Source organism: Ovis canadensis, chromosome 6, assembly GCF_042477335.2.
Source record: "Ovis canadensis isolate MfBH-ARS-UI-01 breed Bighorn chromosome 6, ARS-UI_OviCan_v2, whole genome shotgun sequence".
NCBI classification, from domain to species: Eukaryota; Metazoa; Chordata; class Mammalia; order Artiodactyla; family Bovidae; genus Ovis; species Ovis canadensis.
The window spans coordinates 127986808-128007369 of record NC_091250.1 but is presented as its reverse complement, the minus strand read 5'-3'; the positions used below and the strand labels follow the sequence as shown (position 1 = coordinate 128007369).

The 20562-nt window shown below is 44.9% G+C and overlaps 1 protein-coding gene across 1 annotated transcript in view; it reads left to right on the top strand.

Moving 5' to 3' along the window:
* The window catches only part of TAPT1 (transmembrane anterior posterior transformation 1), a 62843-nt gene that overhangs the window by 12886 nt on the left and 29395 nt on the right, over nucleotides 1-20562 (top strand). The window contains exons 2-3 of the mRNA XM_069594764.1: nucleotides 100-230; nucleotides 16039-16157. Coding sequence (XP_069450865.1) covers nucleotides 100-230; nucleotides 16039-16157 — 250 coding nt within the window. The remainder of the gene's footprint in view (nucleotides 1-99; nucleotides 231-16038; nucleotides 16158-20562) is intronic.

The window sequence follows — 20562 nt, the reverse complement described above, 5'->3', positions numbered from 1 at the left end:
TCCTCTTGTTTTACGTATGTGTCACCTGGGGCGCCAGCTAGCCATGGAAGGCGCCTGGTAAATGCTGTTCTTTTTGTTTTGTCTTTTTTTTTCTTGTAGAGCTTTCACTGTTCAGGTTCCTCAGTGCTGAACTAACCAGAGGGTACTTCCTTGAACATAATGAGGCCAAGTATACAGAAAGAAGAGAAAGAGTGTACACGTGTATGCGGATACCAAGAGAACTGGAAAAGGTACTGTTTTTTTTTTAATTACTTGCCATCATTTTGAAAATTATGTCAACATGTTAATTCTATTAAAAACAATTTGAACTGCTTGAGTGGAATTTTTAAAATATTGGAAATAATGTGATCATGAATAGTTAGGTGGGATAGGAGTTCCCAGATAGAGTCTTTCAAAAGTACATTTTTCAGTGTCAGATCCAGTGATCTGTAACTTCGTTATTTATTAAACTTGCTGAATCCCATTTGACTCTTCCTTCCTGGCTCAGTGGTAAAGAATCTGCCTCCAATGCAGGAGTCGGGGGTGTGATCCCTGGGTCAGGAAGATCCCCTGGAGGAGGAAATGGGAACTCACTCCGAGTCTTCTTGCCCGGAGAATCCTGCGGAGCGAGGAGCCCTTGCCCACCAGGCTCCCCGTCCATGGGACCACAGACGAGCTGGACGCTCCCGGCGACTAAAGAATACGAACAGCAGTTCCCATTTCTGTCCCATCCAGATAACTTTCTTCAAGAAATTGCTGTCCTATTATCCTTCCAGTTCTCTTCAGTTTGTTTTTCCTAGAAGCAGTTTTTTTTCCCCATTCAGCACGATATAAACTATTTAATTTCGCCCTTTGTTAAGGTGTCCGTTTCTCAGAAAGCCCTCATTTTTAAAAATGTAAAGGACAGTTTCTTCAAAGAAAATTAGATAGTCTGTTTCACCTTCAACACAGAAAGCATCCCAGTCGGGAATAAACACGTAGCAACAGCACCGATCCTTCCATGTGGTGCTCCCTTGATGTGTCCTAGGCCACCAGGACTGATCAGATGAGAGGCCAAGGCTACCCTTTTCCTCTGCATTCACAGAGTTGATGAGTCTGAACCATCTGGAAATGTCTTATAAGAAGGAAAGAGTTAAGTGATAATTCAGCTTTCAGTTCAGTTCAGTCGCTCAGTCGTGTCTGACTCTTTGCAACCCCAGGGGCTGCAGCACGCTAGGCTTCCCTGTCCATCACCAATTCCCAGAGCTTGCTCAAACTCATGTCCATTGAGTCGGTGATGCCATCCAACCATCTCATCCTCTGTCATCCCCTTCTCCTCCTGCCTTCAGTCTTTCCCAGTATCAGGATCTTTTCTAAGGAGTTAGTTCTTCGCATCAGGTGGCCAAAGTATTGGAGCTTCAGCATTAGTCCTTCCAGTGAATATTCAGTGCTGATTTCCTTTAGGGTTGCCTGGTTTGATCTCCTTGAAGTCCAAGGGACTCTCAAGTCTTCTCCAACATTACAGTTCAAAAATACCAATTCTTCAGCGCTCCACTTTCTTTATGGTCCAGCTCATACATCCATGGAAGTTTCTTATAAGAAGGAAAGAGTTAAGCAATAATTCAGCTTTAGCTATGCTACAACATGTCTTCATACATTTTTAGAAACAGAACTTTTGCTGTTCGAGTCATTTCCCTGGAGTCAGTTTCTCTTAGGCTGGCACGGAAGGGTTTGGTTGGTGCGCTTTCTCCGTGGGCTGCGACAGCAGGAGGGGTGGTAGACGGCGAGAAGGGGAGGCGCCGGCCGGTGGCCGGGTGAGGAGGGGAGGCGCCGGCCGGTGGCTGGGCGAGGAGGGGTGGCGCCGGCCGGTGGCCGAGGTTTCTTTATTTCTAACCATCCATCCGTTTGGTAGAAGGAGGAGGGGCACGTGTGAAGGGGCAGCTTGACAGACCTTGTTTCTGTGGGTTTTTGGTGATGGGTGGCATGCGAGAGCTTAGGGGGTTCTGTATTGGGGTGAGGTTAGAGAGTGGGGGAGCCAGCAGACGTTTGAGACTAGGAAGCAGTTTGGTGCCTTTGGCCAGGATCCTCAAACACGCGTGGCTGTTAACCACGTCACTGCTTTTCTCTGGGGCTCTGAGCCGGAGCCGAGGCCTGGAGGTGAGGGAGGTGTTTGGGGCGGGGGTAGAGGTGCAGCCCTCCTCCCCAGGGCGGCAGCTCCTTTGTTTTGTGTATTAGAGTAGCTTTAAGGTTTTGTCCAGGAGGAACCTGGCAGGTGATGTTTCTTCTGCTTGGAAAAAGAATTTTTTGTTTAAAGTAATTCTTGTGTCTTTCTAAAACACCTTAACCTGCTTTTCAGAGCTCACTTTTTTCTGCCAGTGATCAGCCATGGGCTGGAAGTGGGAGGCTGCTGCAGAAGGCCCTGCTGGGAGTCTGCCTTCTCTCTGCAGCCTGGATGCTCATCCACCCGTCTGTCTGAGCTGCTGGCCTCCCGCTTTGCTCTGGGCGAGCCCAGAGGGTCGTGTCCACTGTCCACAGGCAGACTTTATGGACTTTCACTAAGGAGGTGTCCTTCTGACCCCTTGTACCACTCCACCTGTGGTAGAAATAACTCACAGTGACCGCAGCCCCCGTAACTGTCAGCTCATCAGAGGCAGGCTCAGTACATCCATCCCTCTCTTTTCCTCGTCTGTTGTTCAGTCACTAAATTGTGTCCAACTCTTTGCGACTCCATGGACTGCAACACGCCAGGCTTCTCTGTCCTCCTCTCTCTCCCTGAGTTTGCTCAAATTTACGTCCATTGTGTCGGTGATGCCATTCAACTATCTCACTTTCTGCCACCCTCTTTTGCCTCAGTCTTCCCCAGCATCAGGGTCTTTTCCAATGAGTCATCTCTTCATATTAGTGGCCAAAGTTTTGGAACTTCAACTTTAGCATCACTCCTTCCAGTGAATATTCAGAGATAATTTCTGTTAGGATTGGCTGGTTTGATCTCCTTATAGTAAGGGACTCTCGAGAGTCCTCCAGCACCACAGTTCTTTTCCTCATTATCAGCATTGAAATTACAAGCAAGTTTCTGGGTGGATTTCTCACAGAAACTTGTAAGCATTTCATATTTGTCATTGTGAGTATTAAGTTGTCTTCTGGGAAAATCTCTGCAGGTCTTGATGGGGCTTCAGTATAAACCAGTGTCTTTCAACCTGTGGTCTGCTGTAGGGCCACTAGTAGGTGGAATAACCCATGCAGTAGGTTGTAATTGATGAGGATTTATTCTGTTTAATTGAAGAATAGAAAAAGTATCACATTGCATTTGTTGCCTGTACTCAGGGTAAGTGGGTTTTTTTTTGTTTTTGTTTTTTTTTGAAACTTTGGTTTCACTTGTACGTGTGTGAAACATTAATAATGTGAGAAAAGTTTAGTGGACACTGCTCACACACAGTTGCCATTATGTTCTAATCCTATTGCCCGCGAGAAAGGCTTTTGGTTTTAGGCCTACTTAAGACATGTTGATTTAGTCTCTGAGAACAATACTTCAGGTGTTTTACTGCTTAAAATATACAGAAGAATATCGTCTTTTTCAGTTTAGAGAAGTTTCTTCTTCTGTTAGGTTGGTGCAAAAGTAATTGCACGTTGGCCCTTTGATATTGGAGTACATTCTTATATAAATGTGGTTATGTTATACCCCATTTTAAGGCTCATTTCTCACTTTATTTTTTTTTTTGCTACTGACTTGCTACTTGCTGCTTGTTTTACATTTAAGACTATAAAAATGATATTAGACAAAAAGCAAATTTGAGTAATTTTTTAATTCAAATTCAAAGTGGGTCGTAAAGCAGCAGAGACAGTTCACAACATCAGCAATGCATTTGGCCAAGGAACTGCTAATGAACATATAATGCAGTGGTAATTCAAGAAGTTTTAGAAAGGAAGCGAGAGCCTTGAAGATGACGGGCTTAGTGGCTGCCCATTGGAAGTTAGCAACAACCAGAGCAATTATCGAGGCAGATCTTCTTACAACTACATAAGAAGCTGCCAAAGAACTCATCGTCAGCCATTCTACATTCATTCAGCATTTGAAGCAAATTGGGAAGGTAAAAAAGCTCGATAAGTGACTGCCTCATGAGCTGACTGAAAAATCAAAATAAAATCATCGTTTTGAAGTGTCCTCTCTGATTCTCTTCAACAACGAACCATTTCTTGATCGGATTGTGATGTGTGACGAAAAGTGGGTTTTATACAACCAGTGATGACCAGCTCAGTGGCTAGACCAAGAAGAAGCTCCAAAGCACTTCCCCAAACCAAACTTGCACCAAAAAACAAATGACCTTGGACACTGGTGCTCTCCTGCCAGTCTGATCCACTCCAGCTTTCCGAATCATGGCAAAACCACTATATCTGAGAAGTGTGCTCAGCAAATCGATGAGATGCTACGCCTGCAGTCAGCACTGGTCAACAAAGCAGGCCCAATTCTTCTGCACAACAACACCCAACCACATATTGCAAAACCAAGGCTTCAAAAGTTGAACAAATTGGGCTACAGAGTTCTGCCTCGTTCACCATAGTCACCTGACCTCTTGCCGACCGACTACCACTTCTTCAAGCATTTTGACAGCTTTTTGTAGGGAAAACACTGCCATAACCAGCAGGAGGCAGAAAATGGTTTCCAAGAGTCCACTGAATCCTGAAGCATGGATTTTTATACTACAGGAATAAAAAAACTTATTTCTGTTGGCAAAAATGTGTGGATTGTAATGGTTCCTATTTTGATTAATAAAGATGTGTTTGAGCCTAGTTATAATCTAAAATTCACAGTCCAAAACCACAATTTCTTTTGTATCAACAAAATCACTGTAGATGGTGATTGCGGCCATGAAATTAAAAGACACTTACTCCTTGGAAGGAAAGTTATGACCAACCTAGACAGCATATTCAAAAGCAGAGACATTACTTTGCTGACTAAGGTCCGTCTAGTCAAGGGTAGGGTTTTTCCAGTGGTCATGTATGGATGTGAGAGTTGGACTGTGAAGAAGGCTGAGCACCGAAGAATTGATGCTTTTGAACTGTGGTGTTGGAGAAGACTCTTGAGAGTCCCTTGGACTGCAAGGAGATCCAACCAGTCCATTCTGAAGGAGATCAACCCTGGGATTTCTTTGGAAGGAATGATGCTAAAGCTGAAACTCCAGTACTTTGGCCACCTCATGCGAAGAGTTGACTCATTAGAAAAGACTCTGATGCTGGGAGGGATTGGGGGCAGGAGGAGAATGGGACGACAGAGGATAAGATGGCTGGATGGCGTCACCAACTCAATGGAAGTGAGTCTGAGTGAACTCCAGGAGTTGATGATGGACAGGGAGGTCTGGCGTGCTGCGGTTCATGGGGTTGCAAAGAGTCGGACACGACTGAGTGACTGAACTGAACTGAATAAGACTAAGTGGAGCATAGAGGAAAACAGACTTAGATTTCTGTTTAATTCCAGGCTTAAATATCTCATAACAGCATGAATTCACTCTGCTGTCTCTAAGGCCTTTATTAGATGTGGGGAGGGGGTCCCACTTCAGGTGTTTATCGTGAGAGTTGAGAGGCAGTCGAGACATTTGTGGTAATATAACTTAATTTTATTGGTTATCTTTGGGTTTATTTATCCAATATATAATGCCGTACTAATCTTCTTTTAAATGTTCTTGTTTTTGAGGGGGATACATGCTACTGTATTTCCACCTAACCTTTGCAAAAAGAGAAACTTGATAATTAAAGAGCACTTTGTGTCTTCAGGAGTTGCAGATACTTTAAAGCATGTAATTAATGCTTATTATTTTAAAGTCAAGAGAAAGGTCAACTCAGTATCTCCAACTGAACCTGTTTAGTGATTGTTAAAAAGAAAAAAAAGACAGGTTTTTGTGTAATATTGTCAGTAGATAAACATGTTATACTTGACATTTAATAAAGATGAATTGCTTATATATTTAAAGTAGTTTTCCTAGTTATTAGCACATTTTTATGCTTGAACTTCTCAATGTGATGTAAGGATATGAAATTTTGGAGCATTTGTTGACTTGGAGGCAACACTTCTTCTTTTCCTCCACAGTCCTTTCCCCGTGCTCCCACCTGCTCCAGGGGTTCTTGTCTAGATCTGCTGCTAACTGCTCATATGCTCCACCTTGGGAGCTGTATTTTTTTCTTCCACACAAAGAGGAAGCTAAACTGCAGGATCTCTGCATCCTGAACTGAGAGCCAGGATAGCAAAGTGGTTAAAGGGCATGAACTTGAAGGCCAGCCTGCCGGAATTTGGATCTTGGCTCCACAGTTTGTCAAGTGTGAGGCTGTGACCAGTTCACTTCTGTCTCCGTGTGCCTCAGTTTTCTCATCCGAATGCTAACTACGTGGCAGGCCTTCTGTGGGCTTCCTAGATGGCTCAATGGTGAAGAATCCAGGTTGGATCCCTGGGCGGGGAAGATCCCCTGGAGAAGGAAATGGCAACCCACCCAGTACTCCTGTTTGGATAATCCCATAGACAGAGGAGCCTGGCAGGCTACAGTCCATGGGTTCACAGGAGTCGGACATGACTTATCAACTAAACGACAAAAGCCTTCTGTAAGTGTTTTAAGATCTTTACAAATCTCGCTTCAGTTCAGTTCACTCGCTCAATCATGTCCGACTCTTTGCGACCCCATGAATTGCAGCACGCCAGGCCTCCCTGTCCATCACCAACTTCTGGAGTTCACTCAGACTCACGTCCATCGAGTCAGTGATGCCATCCAGCCATCTCATCCTCGGTCGTCCCCTTCTCCTCCTGCCCCCAATCCCTCCCAGCATCAGAGTCTTTTCCAATGAGTCAACCCTTCGCATGAGGTGGCCAAAGTACTGGAGTTTCAGCTTTAGCATCATTCCTTCCAAAGAAATCCCAGGGCTGATCTCCTTTAGAAAGGACTGGTTGGATCTCCTTGCAGTCCAAGGGACTCTCAAGAGTCTTCTCCAACACCACAGTTCAAAAGCATCAATTCTTTGGCCCTCAGCCTTCTTCACAGTCCAACTCTCACATCCATACATGACTACTGGAAAAACCATGCCCTTGACTAGACGGACATTAGTCGGCAAAGTAATGTCTCTGCTTTTGAATACACTATCTAGGTTGGTCATAACTTTCCTTCCAAGGAGTAAGCGTCTTTTAATTTCATGGCTGCAGTCACCATCTGCAGTGATTTTGGAGCCCCAAAAATAAAGTCTGACACTGTTTCCACTGTTTCCCCATCTATTTCCCATGAAGTGATGGGACCAGATGCCATGATCTTAGTTTTCTGAATGTTGAGCTTTAAGCCAACTTTTTCACTCTCCTCTTTCACTTTCATCAAGAGGCTTTTGAGTTCCTCTTCATTTTCTGCCATAAGGGTGGTGTCATCTGCATATCTGAGGTGATTAATATTTCTCCCGGCAATCTTGATTCCAGCTTGTGTTTCTTCTAGTCCAGCATTTCTCATGATGTACTCTGCACAGAAGCTAAATAAGCAGGGTGACAATATAGAGCCTTGACGCACTCCTTTTCCTATTTGGAACCAGTCTGTTGTCCACTCCTTTTCCTATTTGGAACCAGTCTGTTGTTCCATGTCCAGTTCGAACTGTTGCTTCCTGACCTGCATACAGATTTCTCAAGAGGCAGGTCAGGTGTTCTTGTATTCCATCTCTTTCAGAATTTTCCACAGTTTATTGTGATCCACACAGTCAAAGGCTTTGGCATAGTCAATAAAGCAGAAATAGATGTTTTTCTGGAACTCTCTTGCTTTTTCCATGATCCAGCAGATGTTGGCAATTTGATCTCTGGCTCCTCTGCCTTTTCTAAAACCAGCTTGAACATCAGGAAGTTCACGGTTCACATATTGTTGAAGCCTGGCTTGGAGAATTTTGAGCATTACTTCACGAGTGTGTGAGATGAGTGCAATTGTTCGGTAGTTTGAGCATTCTTTGGCATTGCCTTTCTTTGGAATTGGAGTGAAAACTGACCTTTTCCAGTCCTGTGGCCACTGCTGAGGTTTCCAAATTTGCTGGCATATTGAGTGCAGCACTTTCACAGCATCATCTTTCAGGATTTGAAATAGCTCTGCTGGAATTCCATCACCTCCACTTAGCAAATTGCGGTGCCCTGCCCTGGGAGAACAGGAAGAGGTTTGAAAGGTTTCTTGTCCCCTGGTTGTACTGCAGTGGCCGTTTGATTTGCAGTGGGGATGGCAGTCTCCCTGGGCTGAGTCCAGCAGGGAGTGGTTGGGAGGGGACTGGTTTTCAAGGTTCTCTGTGTCCCTCTTTGATCTCCCGCTCTACCACTAACCATCCTGCTTCACTTGCTAATAAAGGGCTCTTCTAACTCTGGAAGGGTCATGATTTCTGACCCCCGCCTCTTGGGTTGCTGATCTCAGGCAGAAAGAACCTTTAGGAAAAATATTTTCTTCCCTTTTTCCTTGCAGTCACGCTATCTGAGAGTGAAGCTTATCTTTCATGGAGGTTTAGCTGATGGCTACAGAGATAATGCTTGCTCTTTGGAAGAAAAGCTATGACGAACCTAAACAGTTTTAAAAAGCAAAGACATCACTTTGTGGACAAAGGTCCATATAGTCAAAGCTATGGATTTTCTAGTAGTCATATACATATGTGAGGACTGAACTATTAAGAAGACTGAGTATCAAAGAACTGACACTTTTGAACTGTGGTGTTAGAGAAAACTCTTAAGAGTCCCTTGAACAGCAGGATCAAACCAGTCAATCCTAAAGGAAATCACCCCTTCATTGGAAGGACTGATACTGAAGCTCCAATACTTTGGCCACCTGATTTGAAGAGCTGGCTCATTGGAAAAGACCCTGATGCTGGGAAAGATTGAAGACAGGAGGAGAAGGGGCAGACAGAGGATGAGATGGTTGGATGGCATCACAGACTCAATGGACATGAGTTTGAGCAAGCTCCAGGTGTTGGTGCTGGACAGGGATGCCTGGCGTGCTGCAGTCCAGAGGGTCAGAAAGAGTCAGACACAACTTAGTGATGGAACAACCACCCACCCACCCTCGTGAAGTTACTTATCTTCTCAGTTTTTGATTTGAGTGCTATGTTCCAGGCACTTTTACCGTGGGGAAGTAAAAGATAAACATGGGACCCGTGAAGGGAATGGCAAGGTGATGAGGACACAGGGGTCACTTCTGTACAGTTTAGGGCATACGTGGAGGTGCTGGTTAGTGTTAGTTGCTCCATATTTTCCGACTCTTTGTGATCCCATGGACTGTAGCCCACCAGGCTACTCTGTCCGTGGGATTCTCCGGGCAAGAATACTGGAGTGAGTTGCCATTCCCTTCTCCAGGGGATCTTTCTGACCCAGGGATTGAACCTGGGTCTCCCATAGTGCAGGCAGATTCTTTACCATCTGAGCCACGGGGAAGTCCATGTAGAGGTGAGGGGGTGAGATATACTAGGGAGACCCAGAGCTGGGAGATTGTCAGGAACAGAAAAGAAAGGACAGGCGCACTGAAAGGATGGGTTGGAACCAGGTGACTCTGAAGGTTAGACTAAGGGGTTTAGGCTGGCATTGGAAGGAAATTAAAACTTTTTCCTCGAGAATACTTTTAGCTGTGTGTATTGTATTACAGAATGGGCTTCCCAGTGGCACAATGGTAAAGAACCCACCTACTGATGCAGGAGACACAGAGAAGAGGCCTGGGTTCTATCCCTGGGTCAAGAAGATCCCCTGGAGAAGGAAATGGCAACCCACTCCAGTATGCTTGCCTGGGAAATCCCTGGTGGGCTACAGTCCATTGGGGTTGTAAAGAGTCAGATACGAGTGAGTGACTGAGCGTGAATACCTAAAAGTGACTTAAACGAAAAGGTTTTTAAAAACTTTTAACAAGCCTAGAGGAAGGCAATCTGTTTCCAGCAGATTCATGAGGCCAGCATGGACTCAAGTCCTTTTTCTCTTTCTCTTTCACCATCACTGGCAAATTGGCTCTTGGTCCCCTTGCTGCCTTTCACTAGAAAGATGTCAGCTGCACCTCCGACCTCATATCTGCATTACAGTCAGAGACGAGGAGATGGACAGCGCCGCCTTCTCCACCGACCCTTTCATAATAAATTAAAAGCTTCCCCAGAGGTGCCCAGTGTGCCTTTTTCCGCCGGTGCCTTGTTGGCCAGACTGAGCTGCACAGCCACCCTGCTGCACGGGGGCTGGGCCAAGGTAAATGAGGCTTTTCCAGCAAAGGGAAAAGGAGATTGAGGGTGGTGAGGGGTCATCTGCCCCCTCCAGAGCTCTGCTTCTGAAGCATAGCGATGTTCAGCGTGGACTGGAAATGAAGGAAACAGGGAGAAGTCAAGACGACTCCAGGTGTGCGCTCTTCAGGTTCAAACCAGTTGATTAATTTACCTCTTTAAGAAATCTATCCCTCAAGTTAAACACATGTCAGATGTAGGGGTGATTATTATGAAGACTTTTATCAAAATTACTTTTCTATGATAGCATACATTTATATAGCTTTGCCTATCCTAAGATGTAGAACTAAGGTGAAATCATAATTTTGACTTTTCTTTGCCTTATAACTCTGTGCATTTTGACAGTCTTTTTCATTGTTACCATGCTTTGTATGTTAGTTATTTATAGAAAATTGAATTCAACTGCTTAGTCTTAAATAGTAACTACATAGGTCACATCAGGTTGAAGAGATAAGTATGACCGTAGGTATAGAACGTTGTGTTTGGGGCATAGACTCTGTTACTGTTGCAAAGGAGAGGTTAGTGTCGCACAGGGGGTCTTGGGGTGGAGATGAACAACCTCACCTTCTCATCTCAGGTCCACCGATTAAGGTGTTACTTTGGCTTTGACTGTCTTCGTCTGAGATTAGGAGGCTGGACTCGGTCATCTCAGGAGGGCCAGTAGTCCGTGACCCTGTGAATGAGTTTGCCCACAAGGAGAGGATGTGGCAGCAAGGGAAAGAGTCACAGAGGGCAGATTTGATCTCTCTAGTGGAGGAACTCAGTTATGCTCTTTTGACAGTCAGACAGGTGATAAACATTTAGGAAAAATAAATCAAAAACTTCCTTTCAAAATAAGGAACTGAATGAAAATATCATGTAAAGCCTTTTAGTTGCTTTGTAGTGTGAGGGTATATTAAGAAGAGGTAGTTGCAGCCGCTGTTTCGCTTTTATGTCAATGAGACAGTCCAGAGATGGCATTGTGAAGCTAGCAGAGAGCACTCAGGCGCTCTTGTCAAGGTGCTTCCTCCTTTCTGTGCCTGGCAGCAGCTCGTGCCCATCTTTCTCCTCGTGGGGGAGCTTTGCTGACCGTTCCTGCCTCCCCGGGGTGCCCACTCCCTAGCCCCCGTCCCCACCCCAGCTGGTGCACAGCCCTTAGCTTGTCTCCAGCACACCCAGAGTACATCCTTCATCCAGCCCTTACCATGCTGTCCTCCTCGCTAACTTTGAATTCCCTGGGGAAGGGGTCCCTCCCCAGTGACCTCGTATCCCATGTATAGGACTGAGCAAAACGCAGGAGTGAACCCAGAGCCTCACACACTGAGAGCAGGGGCAGAAAGAAAGCCCTCCTCCTGCCTGACCCCTGCTGCCCGGCTTGGGGCTGTGGGGGAATGGATACAGAATTGCCAGAGGTGGTTTCTGCAGCTCAAAGAGGCATCTTCCAAATCCTTGTGCTGCTTTTAATTGTAGCCATACCATTTTATTTATTTTGAAATTCCAAGTGGCATTAAAAGGAAGGCAGGAGGTTTTGGTCAAAAAAGGAAACATTTTTAAAAGGTGAAGAAACCTTGCTCTGCTCTCCATGGAGAGGGGCCGGCATTTTATTTGTTTTATTTGTTTTGAGGCTAGTATCTTTCAGATGATCAAGAGCAGTAGCAGTAGGTTCAAAATGAGTGTGGTAAGAGCTGGTTGTGGAACTTTTCACTAGCAGGTGATGTTGACCAGTGTTACAGAATCGTTGTGGTTTTCACATTGAGGTTCAGATGTTAAAAACTTAGTGGTAAATCCTTTTTTTTTTAAACATACAAATCCAGTGGCAAGGTTGAGGCTGAGTGGCAGGTGTCGTTAATAGAAATAGTGCTTCAGTCTCAAAGCCACGTCTTCTGCAGACCTGTGGGGGGCTGGCCCTGCCTCTGCTGCTCAGGCACCAGGTGAGCCCCCAAACCTCGCTGCAGAGTTGGGGGCATGGTGATGAGGTCCCGGTGGAGATGAGGCTGGATGGAGGCCAGTGCCTGGCCCTATTGCCCAGTACCTGCGAAAGGCTTCTGAAACCCTTCCACACAAGATCTCCTGTGAGACAGAAAGGCAATGAATGCTCAGTTAAGAGAGAGAAGGAGGAAGAAATCAAAGCCTAAGTCAGCCCTGGGAAGTTTTCACACAAAACCTCTGGTAACATTTTGTCATCCAACCCCGGGAAAATCCACCAGCTGGAAGAGGTAAAAGCCGGCAACTGCAGTGTAGGATTTCTTCTTGAAGCATGTTCATTACGCTTTGGTGTCTTTGCATTTTGTTATATTCCATATAATTGGGCTTCCCTGGTGGCTCAGCTGGTAGAGAATCTGCCTGCAAGGCAGAAGACCTGGGTTCGATCCCTGGGTTGGGAAGATCCCCTGGAGAAGGAAATGGCAACCCACTCCAGTACTCTTGCCTGGAAAATCCCATGGACGGAGGAGCCTGGTAGGCTACAAGTCCATGGGGTCGCAAAGAGTTGGACACGACTGAGCGACTTCACTTTTTTTAAAAAATTCATATAATTGCTGGTTCAGAGAGATGACATGTTTATAATGCTTCCCCCTCCACCACCCCGTAAAGCTCAGACACAGCTAAGGCAAGAGATAGTTATAACTTAGACATACATAATTTATCACCTTCTGCAAGATGGGTAAAGTGGTGCGGGGGTGGGTGCATGGAACTGGAGTAGGAGAGAAATGGGGACAGGGCGAGCTAGAGACAGGGACCCAGGCTCACCGTGATGTGACTACCACCTGGTTAGACGGGTGTGCACCCACGGTCGAGATGGATTCCAGCAGCATCATGCTGCTTTGATTTTAGCCACCCCACTGTATTCATTTTGACCTTTCCAGTGACATTTAAAGGAGATTTTTGTTTCTCAGAAGGGAGACAGAGGGTGGCATATGACACCAGTCTCTCTGGTTTGTAGTTAACACCTTGCACATTTTAGGGACAATTTCATCAGCCATTGCTTCAGACTCCGTGACTGCCTTGTGGTTATTTGATGCCAATGAAAAGTAAATCATAATCCTTGTCTGTTTTATCAAGGTGGGCTTCCGTGGTGACTCAAGGGTAAAGAATCTGCCTGCAGTGAAGACTCAGGTTCAGTCCCTGGGTCGGGGAGATCCGCTGGAGAAGGAAATGGCAATCCACTCCAGTACTGTTGCCTGTGAAATCCCACGGACAGAGGAGCCTGGCAGGCTACCGCCCATAGGGTCGCGAAGAGTCAGATACGACTGAGTGACTAAGCAACCACAACAGTCTACAACATTTTATCAAGATGCCAAAGCACGCTGCCTTCTATACCTAGCAAAAACTGGGCCTGAGATCTTTTGCTGCGCTCACACGGCTTCAAACCTGCGGGGCTCGGGGGTAGACAGCCGCAGCGCGCAGGCCAGCTCCTGCACTCCAACGTGCAGCCCTAGGCCAGGGTCCAGCCGCCAAAACTGTGGCTTCCTGGTGTGCCGAGCAGGGCCGAAACTCAGCAGCTCAGGAGCTGACAGGGATGAAGCAATCAGCACTCAATGCCGCACGCCCAGAGGCCCAAGGACATGGGAGTCCCTCTTGCCACAGCCACCCAGACACCTGGGTCACCAGGTAGATTAAACCAGACGCCCTGGAGTGCCCATCAGGTCGCCCAGGGATTCCTCTCCCTCCCTCAAGGGTAACTGTTCTCAGGGTCACATCTTGTTTATTGTCTTTTAAGGACATTTTCTCATTATCGTTTGCAAAGGATTTAAAAGAATGCTGTGCTTTGTGAACAGACCTAACGCCTGAGCAGTAGGTACAGGAGTGGAGTCGCTTGGTACATTTCTGAACCCTGAAAGGCATAGCTGGGTTCTTTCCTGGCCCCCAGTCGAAGTGTCTTTGATCACAGCCGCTTGCTTCCTTCCATTTTCACACTGTGATCTGGTGTCGCGATAGCTCCGGTGGTCCCTAGATGCTGAGCGTGCAGGGGTGGGGATATTTTTGCTTCCTGGGCTGATTTAAAATGGGATGGGAAGACCCTTAGACTTTTGTTACTGTTGCTTGCCATAGATGAGAAGCAATGCTAAAACAAGTTTCTCTAAGCCTAAGAAGGATGACTGTTCTCTAACAGAAAGTCTGATTCTTTAAGAGACGATTTCAGTCTGGTCAGAAGACCCAGGATGGAAGGGTCATCACAGTTGGTGTCTTCTGAGGCCTCTCCCCTTGCTTGTGTACTCCGTCTGATCCGTGCCATATCATCTTCCCTGTGTGTGTCTGCCTACTAACAGCTCCTACAGGGACGCACCAGTCATGCTGGATAAGGGCCATCCTCACGACCTCATTTTAACTTGATTCCCTCTTTAAAGAGCCCCCACTCCAAATACAGCCACATTCTGAGATGTGGGGAGGGAGGGCTGTGGTCAGGCCCTCAGCATATGAATTGTGGGGAACGTATTGCAGCTCTTCCAGTAACGGTGTGCATGTTAGCTACTTAGTACGTTTCTGGAGGTCAGTTTATTGACTAAGAATACATGGAGTGTTGTGTGTGAGGGTGTGTACATCATACCATGTCTGTGTGTCAAATGTACAGAAAGTCACCCCTCTTGAAATAGTACAGGTTAGCAGCCTGGGTGTGGCTATTTGCTAAGGCATCACAAGATTCTACCCTCCCTCTGTGAAATACTGTCGTTTAGTCGCTAACTCATGTCCAACTCTTTGCGACCCAGTGGACTGCAACACTCCAGGCTTCTCTGTTCTCCACTGTCTCCCGCAGTTTGCTCAGATTCATGTCCATTGAGTCGGTGATGCTGTCGAAACAACATCTCATCCTCTGCCACTCCCTTCTCCTTTTGCCTCAGCGTCAGGGTCTTTTCCAGTGAGTCCGCTTTTCTCATCAGGTGGCCAAAGTATTGGAGCTTCAGCTTCAGTCCTTCTAATGAATATTCAGGGTTGATTTTCTTTAGGTTTGACTGATTTGGTCTCTTTGCAGGCCAAGGGACTCTCAAGAGTCTTCTCCAGCACCACAATTCGAAAGCATAAGTTCTTTAACAGTCAGGCTTCTTTATGGTCCAACTCTCACATCCATACATAACTACTGGAAAAACCACAGCTTTGACTATATGGACCTTTATCATAAGCAGAGTCTCTGCTTTTTAATACACTGTCTAGGTTTGTCATAGCTTTTCTTCCAAGGAGCAAGCGTCTTTTGATTTCATGCCTGTAGTCACAATCTGCAGTGATTTTGTAGCCCAAGAAAATAGAATCTGCCACTGCTTCCACTTTTTCCCTTGTTTGCCATGAAGTGTGGAGAGCAAGAAATATAGTCCTAAATGTAACAGATGAAAGTGTACAGTATCACCGGAAACAGGAAGGATGTGACAAGCACACAAGAAAGAAGAGGTGCAGACATTAACAGCTACTCCTCCAGTGAGAAATAATAACTTCTTTGCACAGCAAGTTCAAGTGTACCTAAAATTGTATTAAAATAAGTAATATCTTTACTTTAAAGTTAGAGTTTAAGTTTCATCTGAAAGGTTTTCTATAGCATCTCTGCAGCTTGAGGAGGTACCCAGAGAGCTACGTCAGATGTCGCATAGTTGTGGTTGAGGGTGACTTGTCTTTTGAATAATTGACTTGTGTAGATGATAAACCAAAGGCTCCAGAAGAAGAACTACAAGCTTGCATTTTGAAAAGGAATCTTTTATTAGAATATGGCTCATTTTCGACAAGGAGAACTGTTAGCTTGTTATTCCCATAGCTAAGTTATGAGAAATGAATTTGCTACCAAGTTTAGAAATTCCTTGACTGTTTGAAATTTTCATCTACAATATTTTAAAGAACAATTTGTTTTGCATTCTGTCTTTTATGTTCCTCTCTCCTTTTACAATCCAGCTCATGGTTTTTGGAATCTTTCTGTGCCTGGACGCGTTTCTCTATGTGTTCACCCTGCTTCCCGTCAGAGTCTTCCTGGCCCTATTCAGGCTCTTCACTCTGCCTTGCTATGGCCTAAGGTAAGTTTAAGATGATGAACTATTGTAAAGGTTTAAATTATTTTTGCTACTTGTGCTTAATAATCAACTTGGATAGATTTTTTTTAGAATAGGAATAATTCATTAAGTTTCTTTCATACTTTGGCCCTTAACACATCAACTAATGCTGTTTATCTTTGTAGTGAATATTATATAATATGCTTATATAATATTTCTACTTTTTATTTGTACTTTTTTTTTCCCCAAATGGTTCTGAACCAGAACTTTGTTTTGGCTAGGCGACAAATGTTAATAATGCAGATTGTGTGTGTGTGTGTGTGTCTGTGTGTGTGTCTGTGTGTTTGTGTGTGTGTCTGTGTCTGTGTGTGTGTGTGTGTGTGTGTGTCTGTGTGTGTGTTTGTGTGTGTGTGTGTTTAGTTGCTCAGTAGTCTCCAACTCTTAGCAGTCCTATGAACTGCCAGGCTCTTCTGTCCATGGAATTCTCCAGGCCAGAATACTGGCGTGGGTACCCTTTCCCTTCTCCAGGGGATCTCTAACCAGGGATTGAACCCAGATCTCCGGCACTGCAGGCAGATTCTTTACCATCTGAGCCACCGGGGAAGTATAGAAAGGGCCCAGCGCTGAGGGCCAGGCCCGACCACATGGCCACTGTGCTGCTCAGCCTGTACTTTTATTTTCTTCACGTCCCCAGCCTCTTGGGCATCATTCTGTATAAAGTGAGGAGCAGGTTCTAGGCTGGGACGTGGAGGGGCGGGTAGCATCAGTAGCTCCTACGGAACTCCCGCTGCAGGCTCCTCCTCCATCTCATTTGAGAGCCACTGTCTTCGTGGTCTGGCAAGCCTTACCTGCTTACGGGTGAGACACCCTCTGATTTGTGAGAGGGGAAAACCCTGAAAGACATTGTCCTGGTGGGAAGAATCAGACAGCCTGGCCCAGCATTGAGGAACTGATGACTCAGGAGCCATTACTTGACTTCTCTCAGCCTGTGTCCCCATCCTCAGAAAGGGGATATTTAGTGCCGGCATCTTTTACTGCAAAGGTTGAGAGATGTAAAAAGAATACCCAGCGTAGTGACAGGAACAGATACTAGTTTCATTCTTTCCTTCTCTTCCGAAACTGGGAACAGGAAGATGAAAATGTAAAGCTTACGTGACTCGTGATGCTTTACTGGTCTTGAGGTTAGAGATGGGATTTTACAGCTTTTTCCTCCGTACTTGTATCTCCATGCCTCTATGTAGTCCCTCTCTGTAACATTATTACAGTTCTTAGCACAGTTGCCCAAGTTGCGTTTCTAACACTGCATCACTTTTTTAAATACATTTCATTCCAAAAAGTGTCAGAATACTGAAGTGGACAATAATATGTGAAACTTAGCTATGAAGTAGGTGACTCTTCCATGGGTATATTAAATGTATAGTTAATAACATTATTATCAATAACCACAGAAACTAAGTTTAATATACAATATATCCAGAATTATCTGTTGCTTTCTTTTCAAAGACTAAAGTCCTAGAAGTTTCTCTTTTAGTAAATGAGTGTGTACTTGGTATTTAGTAAGTACCGAATGACATTCAGCCTTTTTCAAAATGAGCCTTAATCAGTTTTCAGTTCAGTTCAGCTCAGTTGGTCAGTTGTGTCCAACTCCTTGCGACCCCATGAATTGCAACACACCAGGCCTCCCTGTCCATCACCAACTTCCATCGAGTTGGTGATGCCATCCAGCCATCTCATCCTCTGTCGTCCCCTTCTCCTCCTGCCCCCAATCCCTCCCAGCATCAGAGTCTTTTCCAGTGAATCAACTCTTCGCGTGAGGTGGCCAAAGTACTGGAGTTTCAGCTTTAGCATCATTCCTTCCAAAGAACACCAGGGCTGATCTCCTTTAGAATGGACTGGTTGGATCTCCTTGCAGTCCAAGGGACTCTAAGAGTCTTCTCCAATACCACAGTTTAAAAGCATCAATTCTTCGGCGCTCAGCTTTCTTCACAGTCCAACTCTCACATCCATACATGACCACTGGGAAAACCATAGCCTTGCCTAGACGGACCTTTGTTGGCAAAGTAATGTCTCTGCTTTTGAATATGCTATCTAGGTTGGTCATAACTTTCCTTCCAAGGAGTAAGCATCTTGTAATTTCATGGCTGCAGTGATTTTGGAGCCCCCAAAAATAAAGTCTGACACTGTTTCCACTAATCCCTCCAATATAAATTAGAAGAATTTATTTATCAAGATATTATGATAAGAGTAAAAACTCATTTGCAAGATAGCATGGAATAAAACAATTACAAGGGTTAAGATCACATCGTTGTTATATGTAATGCTTTATACTCTTGTCTTCTTACTCTGCTTCGAGAATGAAAGAATTATGTTTTATATTTTATTAAGTACAATTAATCAAATGGGGAAATCTTTTTTAGGAATTTACCATCAACTTTAAGTTATTCAAGTACTTGCTTTATGCCTTTGGAAGAATTTTTAAGAAGGCCTATTCATACCAGGAAACCTTTTTGGAAGATATCTGTAACATTCACAAAGCCTCACCTTCTATACTATCCCTATTTCTTTATCACTTTTGGGAGCTCAATAAAGTCATGGTTATTTCAGTTACCTTTTCAGAACACCAGGAAAAAAAAAATCTGGTAAGACATTACTAAACAGAAGTCTTCATGTGTGATTGCGTAACAAGGATGAACACATGGAAAGTTGGGTAAAGCCAGGTGAGGCTGCCTAACATAGGATAACTCATGCCATATGTAGCTTTTGATGTCTGCTCCGTGAGCTGGGTTATTCTCCCTCTAAGTTATTCTCGGCTCAGCAGTGTGAGGCAAGTTCCTGCTCTAGCTGTCTTTAAGCGTGTTCTGTGTGGCTGTTGGCATGATGAGGTAAAGGGTCAAAAGGCTGTGTAACCTAAAGACCCTGTCCTTCTGTAGGGACTCCTGGGGTCTCTCAAGCCCTCAGTGGATGTTCACGGGGTGAGTGACGAAGGGGATTTGCCGTGTTCCCAAGGGCCCCTGTTTTGCGGCTCTTATTTGAAGAGCCGAGTTCTTGCTGTGGCAGAGGCATCTAAACTGTGTCTGTGTCCCCTGAGGGAGCAAGGCACCAAGGTCGCCTACGGAAGCCCTTTGGTGTTTGTTCTGGAAACCGGGAGAGCTGTTGGAGAGAGCCAGGATGCCTTCAGCCCTCTGCTCCTGGTGGCTTCAGTGGGTCGATAGTCCCTGGAGCCAACCTTTTCTAGACCTTTTCAGATTTTTTTTTTAGCCTATAAAATAAAGATGATAACTTTCATATATTTCTCTAAAATACTTTTTAATCTAAATTAATCTGAGTGACATTTTAAAGCAGCATTCAGGTCTGTTCTGTTTTCACGCTCTTGCAGCCAGGCCGACACTAGAGGGCAGCCCGTCACCCTGCTGCAAGGCGCCGTTCAGTTTTCCTGGGCAGAGGATTCTTGCTGTTCCTGCAGTTTGGCTCCTCTGAAAAATTACATTTTATGCCGTCAGTTACATATGTGTATATAACGTGAAGCGCAGTTAAAATGGAATAACAGAACGTCCGCACTTCTAAGCACTCCGTGAGCATAGGCAGATCGTACAGATACGAAGACCCTGCCTCCCTGTCTCAGCGCCGTAAGTGTGCTTTATCAGAATGGAGTACTTTGCTGACGGTAACATGGGCTGCAGTCCATATTTTCTTTGAGCAATTTAGAAAGCAAAGTCTTCTGAGCATTATTTTTTAAAGCACCTAACTTGAAATATTTGAAACTTAAAATATAATGTAAAAAATTGTATTACTAAAACTATTGTTAATACTAAGTCTAAAACCTTTCAGATATTTTAGGAGTATATGAATATGTTTTCTCTTTTACAAAATTATTGATCAGACAAGTTTCGCCTTCTTTCTCTTCGAACATTCTGTTCTGTTCAGGATTATTTGACTTTTCTTTCCTGTGGCTGAATCATCTTCCATCTTTTTCAGCAAGCAAAAAGTGCTCTTTCCTTCAGTCTGACTTAATTTTTTCGAAGAGATAAGAAGAAATGGAAAAGATCAGCAAAGAGGTCAATTGTATTTTTTTGTGTTAGTTTCCTTTCTGTTAAAAAAACAAGTTAGGGACTTCCTGGTAGTCCAGTGGGTAAGACCCCATGCTTCCAGCACAGGGGCTCAGGTTTGGTCCCCGGTCAGGGAACTAAAATTCCGCCTGCCTCTAGCTGCAGCCCAAAACAAACAAAGTTATTGTCTTCCTAGTCTCTTATTCTTAGAAATTATACCCAGAAAATTGGGGAGCGAGGAGAAAGGATATTTGTCAAAGTGGTTAAGTGCTGGCATGAACGCAGCACCAGTTTGCAGGCCCTGGTGCCGTGTTGTCGGCATCCGACAGTGGCCGAGGGCTGGCACAGCCCTCCTTTCAGCAGTGGGGTCGGCGCTCTCACCT